The sequence below is a fragment of the Myotis brandtii genome, unplaced genomic scaffold, assembly GCF_000412655.1.
Source record: "Myotis brandtii unplaced genomic scaffold, ASM41265v1 scaffold143, whole genome shotgun sequence".
NCBI classification, from domain to species: Eukaryota; Metazoa; Chordata; class Mammalia; order Chiroptera; family Vespertilionidae; genus Myotis; species Myotis brandtii.
Window position 1 is genome coordinate 1528163 of NW_005355115.1, and position 17186 is coordinate 1545348.

A 17186-nucleotide genomic window follows, 5' to 3' on the forward strand; every position below is an offset into this window, starting at 1 on the left:
GCTATAGTCAATATCAATTTATGCTACCATGATTTGCTTATAATTATAACTGGACAGAAAATGGGGCAACCAGTGGGGCAGGAGGGCTGATACAGAGTAAGCAGGATTTCATGTTTTTATAATCATTCCTTTAGCTACACTTTTTAAGCCAGATTTTTTTTCTCCATCAGGGACATGAGTTATATTACAAGCTTAGCAGTTGAACACTAAATATCATTTTATGGAGATCTGGAAAGTGTGTCTGGCACTCACAGTCATTTTCTGAGTTCTGTACTGTGGTTAACAGCTGCGCCCTCCTATTTCACAGGTGTAGCTGGAGAACACAATCGTGCCCTCCATAAAAGGTTTGCAAAGCAGGGCAGAGTGTCATCTGAACAGAGGCCAACAATGTTCAGCGGCCCGTGTAAAAGGCCTGTTTCCCCTACTTCTGTTCTCTAATCAGCATAAGCTGTTCTTTGAGAGTTTGGGGAGAACATAGGGTTGACCTATTTTGGGGGGTGAAGGACTTACAATATTGGACCACCCGTTCCAAGTTTGGGCGATTTCAAAGGACAAGGCTTTGGAGACTTGGAACAACCTGTACAACTTCATCGTCACTGTGTCCAGATAAACACAGAAACCAGCCTCCCTTTTAATCCCCATCCCACGTGTGGAGAACCATCAACTCAAGTAGTTACAAATGAAAGGCCCCCACAGAGGGCCCCAATGCATTGTGGGATGGTATGGCACAATTGAGCCAATGGGGCAAGAACTCTCCTCTCCATAAGAAATAGAGAGAAAGGGGAAAAAACTATGACCAAAATGTTTGTCTCATTTAACTCAGTATCAACAGGAATGTCTGCATTTTACAGCTCCAGTGTACCAGACAGGGAGCATGAACAACAGACGGAGCAGCCAAAGCCACTGGTTTCGCTCTCTGTTTTATGGGTTAATTATATGTTGAAATTTAAGTTGTGACATTATTTTAAGATCTTGTTGCCCATTGCAGGGTGGTCAGAATCAGGTCCAGAAGTTGTATAGGTGTACACATCCTTTCAGGGGAGTTCGAAAGCACTGCTACAATCTATGGTAATTATAGTTGGCATCAAATTGGCAAACTGTGCATGTGCCCACCGCACTCCCGCCGGCCTAAAAATACCATGGTTACCAACAAACTTGAACAATTAATTCACTACAGTAAAGGAGCAGGAGGACAGTGCCAACGAAGACTTCCTGGAAGTGAAATAGGATCTGGAGTTCAGAGCTTTACCAGTTACATATTTGGAAACAAAGCTAGAAACAGAGTTGGGAGCCCAGGTGCAACTATCAGAGTAGCTGTTGCCCCCAATCCCTGTTTAAATAGCCTCATCCTGAACCTGCCGGGATTCAATCCGTTCCTTCTCAGGTGCCTCGCTGTTGCAGATCCCTGAGACCTCATATTGCAAAAACCTGGACAACAAACATTGGGGCTGGAGAATTGCCTGGAGTAAATCCTAGATTTTAAATTAAATGTATGTGCGGTAAAGCAGCTACCAACACCGACTAATAAAAAGAATTAAAAGAAAATGTAAACGTCCTAACGACATCCTGCGGTGTCCTCAGAACAAAGCCCAGGGTACGGCGTCACCGACCAATTTGTGATAAGAAAAAAAAACACCAAAAAAAAAGAAGAAAAAAACACGTAAGAGAACAGGTAAGAAAATAAAAGTCGCTTTTAACAAAAATAGTGAGTGTCAGAGCACACAAACCACTGGGGTAGCGCATTATAATCTGCATCACTGATTACAGAAAAGTCTCGCTGGGCAAAGCGGGGGTCCGCTGCCCCGCCCCTCCGGCCTCCCCGCGGGGCCAGCGCCGGCTTTCGGCTCCAGGCGGCTCCTGCCCCCTCCGCCCTCCAAACCCAGGCAGCACCGCCCGCTCCCGCTGATTGACAGGGGCTTCAGCGACTCCCGGGAACCCGTCAACAGGGTATCTCCACCGGAGCCAATGAGAGCCAAGGGGCGGAGCCGGCGGCGTGGACGCGGTGCTGGTCAGGTGCTCCGCGCTGAGGTTGCGTGCGGGTGAGCGGCGGCGGGTTCAAGGGGTCCCCCAGGCCCCAGCCACCGTCCCCGCTATTGCCCTGGGTCTGAGGAAGGGAGCCCCCTGAAGATCCTGCCTCCCGTTCCCCCAAGCCGATGCGGACGGACCGGATCGTTGCGAAGGTAAGAGTCCAGGGAAACGGGCGGCTTGCCTTCTGGTGACCCCGTGAGCTCTCGGTGGATCCCCAAACGAGCCCCCAATGCACACACTGCCCACGTCGGGTCATCCGCAGGCCTCGGGGGGCGCGACCCTTCCGCAGGACCTGGATGGAACCCCAGTGGGGGCGATGGGGCGACGCATCATCCTCTTCTTGATGTGGATTCACCTGCACCTCCTCCACGGTCCCTCTCCTTCGCGTTTCCTGGCGCCCCTGCCCTCCAGATTCCCAAGGCTGTCTGTGGGGGGAGGGTTGGAGGGAAGAGGAACTGGAAAGCCGCCCAGTGAAATTTGGACCCCGAGGCAGGGCTTCCGCCGCCCTGTGCAGCATTTCATGCATGAAAAAAGAAAAACCTGAGATGTCGTTCATCCCATCCCCATCTCTCTGTGTGCTCTGTCATGGAGGTGAGAATGTCGGTCCTGCTTTTCAAACATTCCTGTGCTTTAGACAACACTTAGCCTTTGTTTGTTTTCCTTTGTCCCGAGAAAGCAGTTCTTGCCTGCTTGCCGCGGTTACTGAATGAATTTACTTAGAGGAAAATCAGGTGTTTTGCGTAGTTGATTTTTTTTTAGGTTTAAATTATATTTAGTTTGTACATATTAGCCTTCCTTGTGTTAGGGCGGTGATGGAAAAGGGAGAAAGGGGAAGGAACCACTATCTTCATCTACATATGTTAGTAAATACATTTGCAGTTCCTTATTGGAACTTATTATTTTTTTTAATCTTTAAATTCCATTTGAGAAATAGTTTTTAAATTTAATTTTGAATCATTGTCTGGGGAACTATGCTCCAGACAATTTTAGTTTAACCAATGTAGTTCTCTGTGTGGTAAAATCATGTTTAAAAAGCAAACAAAATAGAATTATTGCATCTAAAAAGAAAGCAAGTATGCCAAGAAGTTTTTATGTACCTATAGCTCTAATATAGTAAGGCAAGACAGGCTCATTTTTTGAAGTTTAAACATGTCTTCAGTGATTCAAATTAGGAAGATGTCAAAGCTGAATTCAAGAGATTTCTTGGCCCAAAGTATAGTTAGATCCAATTTTTGGTGGGCTTACAAATACCTTCATGCAAGAATGGATAGGAAAAGGGGAGAACAAAAGATCCTTGCTTGATTTGCAAGTCCAATGAGAACCAACAAAATTTACATATGTATTGTTTATCTACATTGCCTCTTATTAGCTTTCTTGAATAAAAGTTTTTTAGCTGGTGAGGATGTGGAGAAAAGGAAACCCTATTACACTGCTAGTAGGAATGCAGACTGGTGCGGCCATTATGGAAAACAGTATGGAGTTTCCTCAGAAAATTAAATATGGAACTGCTATTTGACCCAGTGATCCCACTTCTAGGAATATGTCCTAAGAAACCCAAAACACCAATCAGAAAGAATGTGTGCACCCCTATGTTCGTAGCAGCACAATTTACAATAGCTAAGGTCTGCAGCCCAAATGTCCATCAGTAGATTAGTGGATAAAAAAAAAAAAAGCTGTGGTACATTTATACCATGGAATACTATGTAGCAGTAAAAAAGAAGAATCTCTTACCCTTTGATACATCATCGAGGGACCTGGAGGGTGTCACGCTAAGTGAAATAAGTGAGTCAGAGAAAGACAAGTATCACATGATCGCACTCACATGTGGAATCTAAGTAACAAAATAAACTGATGAACGGAGTGGATCCAGAGACATGGAAGCATGGAACGGAGTGTGGAATCTCGGAATCTTGGAGCAAAGGGGGGGAGGGTGGGCAGATGGGAAGTAATCAATCAAGAATGTGTAGGCATATATGCATAGCCCTTGGACATAGACAGTGGAGTGGTGAGGGCCTGGGGTAGGGGTGGGGGTGGGCTGGAATGGGGAAAAGGAAGTTTTTTAGAAATACATGCAGTTTAAAAAAAAAACAGACCAACAACCTTGGTCCAAAGAGATTATTTAATCTTATCAGTTATAAGATGAGTGGATAAAACAGCTGTGGTACACTTATGCAATTGAATACTACTCTGCAGTAAAAAGGAAGAAAATTGTACCCTTTGTGACAGTATGGATAGACCTGGAGAGCATTATGCGAAGTGAAATAAGCCAGTCAGAGAAAAACAAATACCATATAATTTCACTCATATGTGGAATTTAATGAACAAACTGGACTAACAAGCAAAATAAAGACAGGTCATAGATAGAGAGCATGCAGATAGCTCTGGTATGTGTGTTTGAGGGGGTTGGGGGTATAAGTGGGAAGGGATTCAGGGTGGTGGTGGAGGGATTGAGCCAAAAAAAAAAAAGAAAAAGAGAACTCATGCACAGTGTGGTGATTGTGGGGAGGAGAGGGGCAGGTAGAGGTGAAAGAGGGTATAGGGATAAATGGTGATTGGGGAAAAAATAAAATAAAGAGGAAAAAATAAAACAAATATGGAAATATCTACTAAAAATACGTTTCTGTTTATATTTAGTTTAGAGTCTAATTGTTTAAATAAGGCTATGATTTGATTATTAATGAAGATGGATTACATTTCACAAATATATTAAATATCACAAATTTTATGTCTCTCTTCAAGTTAATGTATTTTCTTCTCTCTCTGGTAACATCTCTAAGTATGATGAACCAAACATAAGGCATTGTAAAATTTTTTATATACTTATTGATTTTAAGGGGGAAGAGAGAAAGAGACATTGATTTATTGTTCTACTTATTTATGCATTCATTGGTTGATTCTTGTATGTACCCTGACTAGGGATCAAACTTGCAACCTTAGCATATTGAGATGACATGCTAACGAAGTGAGCTACCCTGCTAGGGCAGGCTTTGGCTTGGAGAAAAAAAGCATTATTATTGGGTTTGCCAACAGTACTTGTTGCTAGGTTAAAATAGTAGGTCTAATAATGATAAATATGTTTATAGGTATTTGACTGTCAGAAGTTTGAGTCAACCTGAAAATGTTTCTGAAAAGTTGTTTGTAAACTATATCATATTTTTAAGGGATGTTTGGGAACCTATTTAAATAATTCCTTTGAGGAATGTTATGATTCCTGATAAATTTTTGGAAAGTAAAACAGTTTCTAATGCAACTAAACTAGCTTTATTACTCAGGTGTCTTGTTGAAGATGGAGTTCTGTAATGTAATCCTTGCAGGCTGTGATTTATAACTGGGGTTACTCAGCACCATCACTCTCAGTTTTGAGTAAAGGATACAAAACTAAATTAGCTTCTATATGTTTTTTTCTTATACAGATTATCTTATGCTGAACTGACCAAGCACTTTGAAAATGACTTCAAAACTCCTCTGCGCAGCCTTCATACTTGCTGCGTTAACACTTTCAATTACATTTTCTCTCCAACCAGATCAGCAAAAGGTGCTACTAGTTTCATTTGATGGATTCCGTTGGGATTACTTATATAGAGTTCCAACGCCTCATTTTCATTATGTTATGAAATATGGTGTTCATGTGAAGCAAGTTACTAATATTTTTATTACGAAGACCTACCCTAACCATTATACCTTGGTAACTGGCCTCTTTGCAGAGAATCATGGGATTGTTGCAAATGACATGTTTGATCCTATTCTGAACAAATCTTTCTCCTTGGATAACATGAATATTTATGATTCTGAGTTTTGGGAAGAAGCAACACCAATATGGATCACAAATCAGAAGGCTGGATATACCAGTGGTGCAGCCATGTGGCCCGGCACGGATGTGAAAATCCATGAGAGCTTTCCTACTCACTACATGCTTTACAATGAGTCCGTTTCATTTGAAGAGAGAGTGGCCAAAATTATTGAATGGTTTACATCAAAAGAGCCCATCAATCTTGGTCTTCTCTATTGGGAAGACCCCGATGACATGGGCCACCATTTGGGACCTGACAGTCCACTCATGGGGCCTGTCATTTCAGATATTGACAACAAGTTAGGATATCTTATACAAATGCTGAAAAAGGCAAACTTGTGGAACACTCTGAACCTAATTATCACAAGTGATCACGGAATGACCCAGTGTTCTGAGGAGAGGGTGATAGAACTCGACCAGTATCTGGATAAAGAGCACTACCTGCTGATTGACCAATCTCCAGTAGCAGCCATCCTGCCCAAAGAAGGTGAGTCTGACTGTTGGTCTGAGACCCAGTCTGCATAAACCCAGGGCCATTGAGTGGGGAATTTTTGCTTCTGTGCCTTTAAAATATGTTTGCCTGTGTCATGGTAATATTCTGGAATTCACTCCTTAGATTCCAAAAACAACAACAACACAAAATCTCTTTTTTTTTTTTCTGTTATTGCTGAACTGAACTTGCCACACAACGCACAATTTATTTGCCCCCAAATAAGGAGCCCATGGGGAATAAATTCCAAAGCCATGGCTCCCCAAACTGGGGAGCCTCTGCTTTTATCCTGTCACTTCAGTGCATATTCATGATGGAAATTTTTGTCATAGTCTGTAAGGGTTGGTGTAGGGTAGGTGTGGGCGCAGTAGTAGGTCATGCCTCTTCATGCACCCCATGTTCAGAAAATGGTATCCAGGGCCCTTTCAGAAGTGGGAATTTCACTGTTATAATGAGCTCTTGGTTGCCTTAAGTTCATAATAGATGCCTTAACCTGTTTGAGCTGGTTCTTTTCTGGTGTCCTTCAGTGGTGTCTGCAGGTGTCTACTTCCTGGAAAATATGTTAACAGAATCTTTTAAATTTTTATTGGATTTATTGGGGTGACATTGGTTAATAAAATTATATAGGTTTCAGGTGTACAGTTCTATAATACATCATATATATATTGCGTGGTCACCACCCAAGTTAAGTCTTCTTCCATCACCATTTATCTCCCCTTTACCCTCTTCTATTGCCCCTCTCATCCCTGTTCCCTCTGGTAATCACCATACGGTTTTCTGTATTTATGAAATGACCCTTCTCACCCAGCCCCCCAGCCACCCTCCCCTCCGACAGCTGTAGGTTGCTAACAGAATATTTTATCTCCCTAAACCAACTTGCTGGTTTTCCTTTGGAGTCTAATTTTTCACTTTTTCCTAGAATATTGCAATTGATGCTGTCTTTAACCATTTTGGAATCATTTAATATGATGAAAGTTTTAGCACCCTTCTCAAAGAAGTTGCAATGGGAAGATAGAAAAGGACTGATTTCACAGAAGCCATAAAAGCCCCTCTCTCTATAGATATAGATATAGATATAGATATAGATAAAGATATATAGATATATAGATATATAGATATATCCTTAGGACCTGCTTAATAGGGAAGCCATGGAATGTAGGAAGGAGAAAGCTTTGGTCAACCTGAGATTTCATTTTCTTAACTATAAGTAAGGGAAGCAATAACAAGACCATGAATTTTTAGAAGTCTCTCCTCCAAGCTTCATATCAGCCCTGTCACCAAGTATTACTTCCCCAGATCACAATGTAAGATAGAGCAAGACTCGGACCAACTCGTCTGGCTTCTTCCTTATCAGCTCCTAGGGTTAGTCTAGGTCTCAAATGAAAGAGCAGATTTGGAAGAGCTGTATACCTCCCAAAAGAGAGTTCTGTCCCTCACAGGGGAATTCAGAGGATCATAGGAAACGGTGAACGTTAAAATAGGCATACGTGCCTGCACACAAACTTTTCAACAAATTCATTATGGAATAGCAAGTTTGTTGTTTTAGAAAATCACATCAATCCTTCAGTTTTCCTTATAAAATCGGTATGGTGTTGCCTTGTTGGTGTGGGAGGAAGAGAGGAACCCCTACGAAATGGATGTGAATAACAAGCAAAGGAGTGTAGACAGTGCCCAAGTTTACTGCATATGAAGTACTTTTGCAAGACCTCCAGGGTTTTGAAGAACTTTTCTACTTTGCAGTCTGCTTCCCACCTCCACCTTGTCCTGTCCCAGTCCTCACCCTTCATTCCCCATATTTTCTTATCTAGAGAATCTCTACCTCTGCACTCATAACTAGCAGAATGAACCCTTTGTTTCAGTTTGGGTGTTGCTGTATTACATGCATTGTGTGTATGTTTAAGTTATTAAGAAATCTCAAATTAGAGGTTTCAGGTTCTACATAATGATCTCTTAATTGTATAAGGATAATTTACTTAGAACAGAAGATTATTTATTAGTCCCTGCTTTCCCCTCCCCCCCTTTCCTACTCAAGATTCCTCAAAAGGGATGGGAATTCTAAAGTGTCTGGCTAGCTTGCTGGCTTGTAACCTCAGTAGGGTGTGTGCATTGAATGACCTCTATTGCCATGATAGTTTCTTTGATTGTAGCAGTGAGTGTTTTGTTCTGAGTGTCTCTCCTTCTCCCTTCTCTTAAAGGTAAATTTGATGAAGTCTATGAAGCACTAGCTCATGCTCATCCTAATATGACTGTTTACAAAAAAGAAGAGATTCCAGAAAGATGGCATTACAAATACAACACCCGGGTTCAACCAATTATAGCAGTGGCTGACGAAGGGTGGTACATTTTACAGAATAAGTCAGAAGGCCTTATGTGTGAGTATGTTACAATTATTTCTTCCCATTCTGCATCGCTGTGTGCTAAAGTGGATGTGATGGATAATAAAGCACTTTATTTACTGGTCGAATAACTAGCTGGTGTTATCCTATATAAGAAAAGAGAAACATGTAAATTGACCGTACCTCCACGATGCCCACCAGCCAATCAGGAGTGAGTATGCAAATTAACCCGGCAAAGATGGTGGGTTAATTTACAGGTGCCAGGCAGAGAGCAGAGTAGGAGAACCAGCGGCTTGGGGGGATGTGGCTTCCTTGGTGACCAAGGGAGCAATGCCCCCCAAGCCGCCGGGCAGAGAGCAGAGAGGGAGAGCTGGCGGCTTGGAGGACTTGGCAGAGTGGGAGGCCGTGGGACGGAGACAGAGTAAGAAGGGAAAACCAAGAGCACAGGGAGCACCAGGAATGCTGAGAATCGTAGTTCTGGTGACAGATGGATCTCCTAGACACTAGAGCAAAGTGAGCCTGGAGCAAGTTACTGTTGCGGTGAGGGATGGAGGGAAAGCAAAGGTGAGAGACATAAGTAAAATCAGAGTGTCTAGGAAAAACTAAAGGGAAGATAGACTCTGCGTGGCGCCTGGCCGGGGTGGGGGACCTCAGGCTGCGCCCCCCGCCCGGCGGGGCTTGATAGGGGACCTCAGGCCACGCCCCCTGCCTGGTGGGGCTTGATGGGGGACCTGAGGCTGTGCCCCCGCCCGGCAGGGCTTAATGAGGGACCTGAGGCTGCACCCCCAGCCCGGGGCCAGGTCGGGGGACCTGAGGCTGTGCCCCCTGCCCAGCGGGGGCTTGATGGGGGTGGGGCCGGCTGGGTCTGGGTCTCCTGTGATTTCGAGGTGCACACGGGTGGGCGGGGACTTGACTCTGGGTCCCACGGTGCGCCCCAGACTCTGACAGGAGGGAGATTTTCATATACATTTTACTTATTTTCTTTCATCTCTGACACTTCTATTATAGAGAAAGGGCAAATAGCAATACTGAAATATTTCCTCTAATTAATTCCCTTTTGATGTGCATGAATTTCATGCACCGGGCCACTAGTTTTTAATAAAAAGTGTTTTCTTGGTCCTGAGCAGGTTTTAAAAATCAAATTCTATAAGAACACGAAATATGGTCTGGGAATGTGGTGGCAGTGACATTGACCGAGACTCTAAAAGCGTTATAAGGTGTGTATCAGAAAACTGGGAGCTTAGAGTTGTAGAAATGAAAGTCTACAGGTCCATAATCCCTTTCCTAAAACAGTCTCTTTTAGGATTCAAAATCCTGATGCCTCTTTTTAAAAAAGAATATGATTTTATTGATTTGAGAGAGAGAGGAAGGGAAAGAGAGAGACAGAGAGAGAGAGAGAGAGAGAGAGGAATTTGTTGTTCCACTTATTTATGCATTCATTGGTTGATTCTTTTATGTGTCCTGACCGGGGATTGTACATGCAGCCTTGGCATATTGGGGTTATGCTCTAACCATCTGAGCCACCGGGCCAAGGAAGGCCTGATTTCATTAGAATTTAAACTCTATTTTTTATTTGCAATTATCAACTTTCTAGTATTTTCTACCCTTCTTTCTGGTTCTACTAAATGTAGGCCAACTTTTTTTTATACCTTGGGAACATTTCTAAAAAGAAGTTAATGTGTTATGTAAAATAATATATCGAGATGTATTTTCCTAATACCTCGTGATATAATTTTGGAGCTATTCCCACTGTATAAAATCAGAATATAATGGAATATATAATGGAATATAATGGAAGTTCCATTTAAAATTCAAACATGCAAAATAAGGCACTTTCTGCCATCCTTAATGTATAATTTTCTCTTCTTATATTGCTTTAACAAGCTATCCAAATGGAAAAGTCATCCACAGAATTTTACTCATCTCCATTGTGTCTGTCATTTGCAATTTGCTCTCAAGCTTCCTGCTCTTTTCTTGCTCTGCTTTGTATCACCAGTCACTGACCCTTATATACTAAATTCCCCTGTTCCTTTGTGAACTGGTTTCTGGTTAGGTTTGACCATTAGAACACCCTGACAGGAGTTTGGAAGCCAGGGTATTTGTTCCCTACTCTCTGCCTCAGGCTGTGTCTCTAACAATGGGTTCATTTCCTCTGTGATCCCAGCTCCCAACTATCTCTATGACCTCAGCTCTAAGTAGCCCTGGCTTTTGGGCTCCGGTAAAACAACTGCCTCTTCCTCTGTCCCTCCAGCCCTGAGCCCTGTAGGAGGTTCAACTGTCTAACACTGGATAACCTCACCATCTCATGTTTGGCTATCTCTGTGACCTCAGCTCTAAGTAGCCCTAGCTTTTGGGCTCCGGTAAAATCAACTGCCTCTTCCTCTGTCCCTCCAGCCCTGGGCCCTGTAGGAGGTTCCACTGTCTAACACTGGATAACCTCACCATCTCATGTTTGCTTCTTAGCTCTTCAACACTTTTATAACTAGTCCCCATATTAAACCCCCTCTGTTGATATGTGCTTCCTGGTGGATCTCTATATGAACACTCACTACTGATCAGTTATTTGTTTCTACTCCGTTACTTGAATGTTGAAGGATCCACATTGTGTCAAACTATCTAGAAGTGCTGTTTGGGTTATTGGTCCTTGATATATATATATAACAGATGTACAAAAATGTCCCTTTAGGTAGAATTAGATCCCTGTCATCTTTATTGATGAGAAGAAAAGCAGTTGCCTGTCTATGGCACTTGTATACATAATTCATAGTGACAGATTCTATGCCATTGTGTAATTTGTACATATATATGGTTCCTGGTTCTTAAAACTGGTTTTACATACAGATAATGATCTGTAAACCAATATTTAATGACATGAGGGGAACCATTTTAAGAAGGCCTTGAAAAATAATACATTTGGCCTTTATATGTTCAGATATTCTGTAGTGTGCAGTTAGTGCTTATGTTAGAAGGGTTGCTCAAAACTTTGCAGTTTCCATGAATTTAAGGGACTCTCTGGAAATTTGGTTTGGTGAACTACAATTACACAATAGTTGGTCACACCTATTTTGACAGGAAACCTTAATAATGCTCCTATTTATATTAAATTATGTCCATTTATTCAACAAAATAATTAACTATTGACCACTACAGTTCATCCTGAGTTCCACAAGAGATTAAGCCCTTATGTTCAAAAGCAGAGGTTCTCAAAGGGCGTTCCATGGACCAGCAGCATCCAAATTACCTGAGAATTTGTTAGAAATGCAGATTCCTGGGCCCAGCCCAGACCTACTGACTTAGAAACTATAAGGGCATAGCCCAGCAATCTGTGTTTTTATACTCCCCCTCTTGGAGTCTCAGTTTACATTGAAGTTGGAGAACCACTGCCTTTAGGCATCCATTATTAAATACTAGAGACCTGGTGCATGAAATTGTGCACCAGTGGGGTCCCTCGGCCTGGCCTATGGGATCGGGCCAAAACCGGCTCTCTGACATCCCCCGAAGGGTTTCAGATTTTGAGAGGATGCAGGCCAGGCCAAGGGACCCCACTGGTGCATGATTGGGGCCAGGGAGGGACCACGGGAGGGCTCCAGGGCGTGTCCGGCCCATCTCACTCAGTACCGATTGGCATTATTTTTACTTGAGTGAATGCAAAAGAACCATGGCATTTAGAAAGACTTCTTTGGTAGATTTGGAATTGCTCTGAGGAGACTACTAAAGATCAATCAGTTTGTGACTTTCAGAAAAATTGATTTAAGATTTTTTTTTAATGCTGTATTCTGGTTGCAAATTTCATTGTAGCAATACTAGGGGTCCAGTGCACGAAATCCTGCACCTTGAAAGGAACTGTGGGCCGCGAGGCTGCAGAGGGCACAGTGGCAGCCCAGCCCCCCCTGCCATGGCCCCCAGTCCCCTGTCTGCCAGCAGTCCTTCTCCCGCTGCTGCTCCCACATGCAATTGGGGCTGGCGCCAGCAGCAGGTGCAAACAGGGCCGGTGCTGTGAGCAGGTGTGAGCAGCGGCTTCTGCCCTGATTGCCCCTTAGGAGCAGAGGGAGGTGGAGAAGCCCTCAGGGGTGATTGGGGCAGGCCAGCAGCCACCACTCGCACTTGCTGATAGTGCTGAGTGACCGAGACCAGCGCCAGGCACCGGCAGCGGGTGCAAGTGGAGCCAGCGCTGGCAGGAGGTGCAAGCACCGAGCAGGACCGCGGCGTGCAGGAGGAAAGAATTTTCAGTAACCACCAGAGGCTCACCCCGATGACAGTAACCGGCATCCTGCCTTGGTCTGGCACCCCCACTCACCTGCTCCACCATCCTGCCATGGCCGACGCCCACCATGTTCTGCACACGCCTCCTGGTGGTCAACGCATGTCATAGCAACCGGTTTTTTTCTTTATCTCTTGCTTTTCTTGTTTTGTTGTAATTATGAAGTTATTGTCTTCATGTCTAAGAGCACCTTTATCTTTTACTTTTGCAACAATCGTTAGAACATAGTAGGTACCTAACAAGTAGTTTACTTGCCACCCCAAAATAAATAAATAAAAATCAGTTTCTCTTTCCCTTGACTTGGCTCAGTTTTGCTCTTTACCCTTCATCCTCTGCTGCTCAAGGTCATCCTCTGCTGCTCAAGGTCGTGCTGGCCTGAGAAAGCTGCCTTTTCATTTCCCGAAGTGAATTGTGATGTGGACAACAACAAAAATAGTTTGTAAAAGACTATTTTAAAAGTCAGATTGGATAAAGTTTGCATTTACTTGTTCAGACTTTGACAGTACAACAATTATTTCCATTTGAATGCCTGCTGGTTGGCTAACATTTTCATGTATTTTATCTTTACAGTGGGCAACCACGGTTATGACAATGCATTAGCAGAAATGCATCCAATATTTTTAGCCCACGGTCCTGCCTTCAGAAAGAATTTCACAAAAGAAGCTATGAACTCCACAGATCTGTACCCACTGCTCTGCCACCTCCTCAGAATCCCCGCCATGCCACACAACGGGTCACTCAGCAGCGTCCAGGATCTGCTCAGTTCAACAGCTCCAAGGACAATGACTCACACACAGAGCCCTCCACCCCACCACGGTAGTGGCAAGCCAGGAGAGCACCAGCAAGAGTCAAACGCTTATTTCATAGGGGTCTCTCTCGGTAGCATTATAGTTATTGTATTTTTTATCATTTTCTTTAAACATTTAATTCGCAGTCAAATACCTGCCTTACCGGATATGCAGGCTGAAATAGCTCAACCGTTATTACAAGCCTAATGCTACTTACAAGTGGAGATTGAGCAATTATGTCAGTGTTTAAAGGTTTCATATTCTAGAAAACCACCTGGAGACATTTGCACAGACCCGAAAGCAGTGATATACACATTCAGGCACAGTCTTTCTCACACACATGCACACACAGAGATGGACCAAAATACACATACCTGCAAAGGATTCCAAATGTGGAAGTATGTTTCCATTGTTCTGTCTGGCGTAGGCAGAGAGAAGATCCTGCTCTATTTGGACTTGGCACATACAATGTATATATTTAGCAACTTTGCACTATTTAAAGTACCTTATGTGTTGCACTTTAAGTTTCAGTCCTAATGGGTACTTTTATGTGACATGCACTTTCTTGACAATTATGTCTTATAACTTGGTTGCAAAAGACAACTTTTTACCCCATGTCACAGAATACTTGTCATTCAAACTGAATGAAGTTTCGGATCATTCCCCAATAGTGTGGAAATGTACTTAAGTTTTAGTTTGCTGGAGAGCAAGAAGAAATTGAAAACTGTTGAAAATTAAATGAGACCACCTTTGTGTATTGAATCTTGGAGAGACTGCGTTCCTAACACTAGGATGTATCTGGGCATTCATTGTCTATTTCTTTCCAAAGGACTTGGGTTTTCATTTTATTTCCCCCCCCCAAAAAAAATTCAATTGCTGGCAGATTCATACTAAATATATTATTTCTGTCATAAAATTCATTGTTGCTATTTCCTGATTGGTCATTTTACTCTGATGTTTTATAACACTGTGAATACCCATTCCTTTCCCTTTGGTCCGGCACTGGCCCAAGTATTAGAGATGGGCGTCAGCTCAGCAATGTTTTCTCTTGTTCTATAATTATTTGCTTGTTTGAAAACTAAATCATTAATTATATTACAATCAGATTAGATAAAACAATGTTTGTTTTATTCCTGGTAACCCGTAGTAAAAGAGCACAAGCATCTTTTAGATGTGAATATTTGAAGATGCAGAATTAGCCTAAACTCTACTAGGTAAAATGTACGGGCCCTAGAAAATATTGTGATTTCATGTGTAAATATACACCAACTGGCTAAATAGGAAAAATGGGAAATGTATTTCTGAAAGAAAGGATAAGTTAGGTGTAGAGAACAAAAGTGGCAGTTAAAAATATAATTGAATTTAAGTGCTTCCTAAAATGAGGTGGGAGAATTATTTCTTAATGCCAATAAAAAATGTTAGCACCTAATTCTCATTTCATTATAGAACCTCTTAATAGTATAAAATGGAATCACTGGAAATGTACCATAGATTTAAAAGCTGAGAAGTTAAATGGTAGGTAACAAACTCAAGAAGTCTAAACTCCAGATTAGAGATCTTAGAAATGAGACGGGTCACGATGGCTTGCTTTGTAGCTATGAACTTGCCTGCATTACCGAGATGTCAATATTAACAACTGAGAGAAATTCGTCTGTTTAAAAGCATTACTACTCAAGTGCTATCTGTACATTGAATCGGTACCATTAAATTCACTTTAGAAAGTGCTATTAACCTTAGTAGTAAGAAGAAAGTAAATTCTGTAACTTTGATGAAATTATTAAAATTCTGATGGAAGATTTGATTATTGTTTCTTTTATTTACGGATACTTATTGTCCTGTAAAATATCAGCAGGAGTTTACGTGAAGGAAAATAAAATTTTAGTTTGCTGTGAAAAATCTAGTCACTCATCATCCTTTGATAGCTTTTTTGTTTTGGTTTTACCTGCATGTCTTCATGGCCATACTTTATATGCAGTTAACAACAATTAGTAGAAACGAAATTTAGACTAGTTAACTAATTGTGAATAAGATTCTTTAACAGGTCAGAGGGATGAAGTGCCTTCACCCCACCATTTTTGCTCAACATCCTCCATCAGCTATTTAAAAAAAAATATATTTCTATTGATTTCAGAGAGGAAGGGAGAGGGAGAGAGAAATAGAAACATCAATGATGAGAGAGAATCATTGATTGGATGCCTCCTGCATGCCCCCTACTGGGGATCGAGCCCACAACCCTGGCATGTGCCCTCCACCGGAATCAAACAGTGACCTTCTGGTTCATAGGTTGACGCTCAACTACTGAGCCATACTAATTGGGCACCAACTCTTCTTTTTGTTGTACCATTTGAGATACTTCATCTTCTAAGCCTTAGCCCTTTTACTTAATTTTTTTACACATTGAAAGTTTTTATTTGTCTGAAGTTCGTGCTCTGTTTCTTTGTAATATGTATTGCTATTTAAATTTTTATTTAAGTAAAACTTATTCAAAATGTATAAGTAAATAATAAGTGTTGCCAATTATTAGTAAGTGAACAAATTCATATAACTTCATTATAGAAAAGAAATAGAAGGTGGTAAATGACTAGCACTCCAGAGAGACCCTCTTAGACCCAATCTACCTTCTCCCTCTGCCTGAGGTAACACTACCCTGAGTCGGAACACAATAGAATACTTTCCCCTATTTTTAAATTTTACCTCAGTGGAATCATACAATATATATTCATTTATGTTTGGCTTTTTTCCACTCAAGATTTTATGAGAATCATCCATGTTTGTGTGTAGCAGTAGTTTATTTTCATTGCTTCATGAAATTACATGAATATACAACACAATTTATGTATTGTGTTTGGATATTTGGATCATTTCCAGTTTGATAGTACTATGAGTACTACTGCTATGAGCATTCTTTTCCATCTTGGTGAATATATGTAAACATTTTTTGTTGGATATATTATATGAATCCACTGTTCAACCTGAGTTTTTCCCATTAGCAGAGTCTGAGACAAAGGCTTATTATGTCAACAATTTATCTGTGACATGACCCCAAGAAATGAGAGAGGGACAGGGAGTGAAGGAGAAATGCAGAGAAAGCCTATACAAGCGTAAGTTAGAGAATGGCCACTGTTATGAGTGCCCAATCCCACAGGGCCTCCGGAGGAACCTTAGGAAATGTACCTCAGAATTGACTGCTTGGGGAATGGGAGAGGAAAGCAAAGCATTTACCCATTGGCCTCCAATCCCACTGGCTGAGTGGTTCATGGGTATAACTCCAAGTATATCTGAGTAGTTTATGCAAAAGTGCCAAATGCGATCTCGTAGGCCCAGAAGAAAGAGGCTAAGCATTGTTAGGGTGCGTCTGTGGGAAGTTGGTCTAAGTCAAGATGAAATGAGTAAAGGGTGGGTTGAGTAGATTTGAGGTGGTATACAAGAGATGTCTAATTCACATATATATGCATTCTTCATTTTAACAAAGGTCATCAATTCTGTTCATCTA

The 17186-nt window shown here is 41.9% G+C and overlaps 1 protein-coding gene across 1 annotated transcript; it reads left to right on the forward strand.

Moving 5' to 3' along the window:
- Nucleotides 1–1967: 1967 nt before the first annotated feature.
- Nucleotides 1968–15589, forward strand: ENPP5 (ectonucleotide pyrophosphatase/phosphodiesterase 5 (putative)). Its single transcript, XM_005860940.2, has 4 exons — nucleotides 1968–2180; nucleotides 5442–6305; nucleotides 8504–8680; nucleotides 13476–15589. Exons 2-4 carry the CDS (start codon nucleotides 5477–5479, stop codon nucleotides 13898–13900), a joined length of 1431 nt encoding a protein of 476 aa, XP_005861002.1. The 5' UTR covers nucleotides 1968–2180; nucleotides 5442–5476; the 3' UTR covers nucleotides 13901–15589.
- Nucleotides 15590–17186: the final 1597 nt, after the last annotated feature.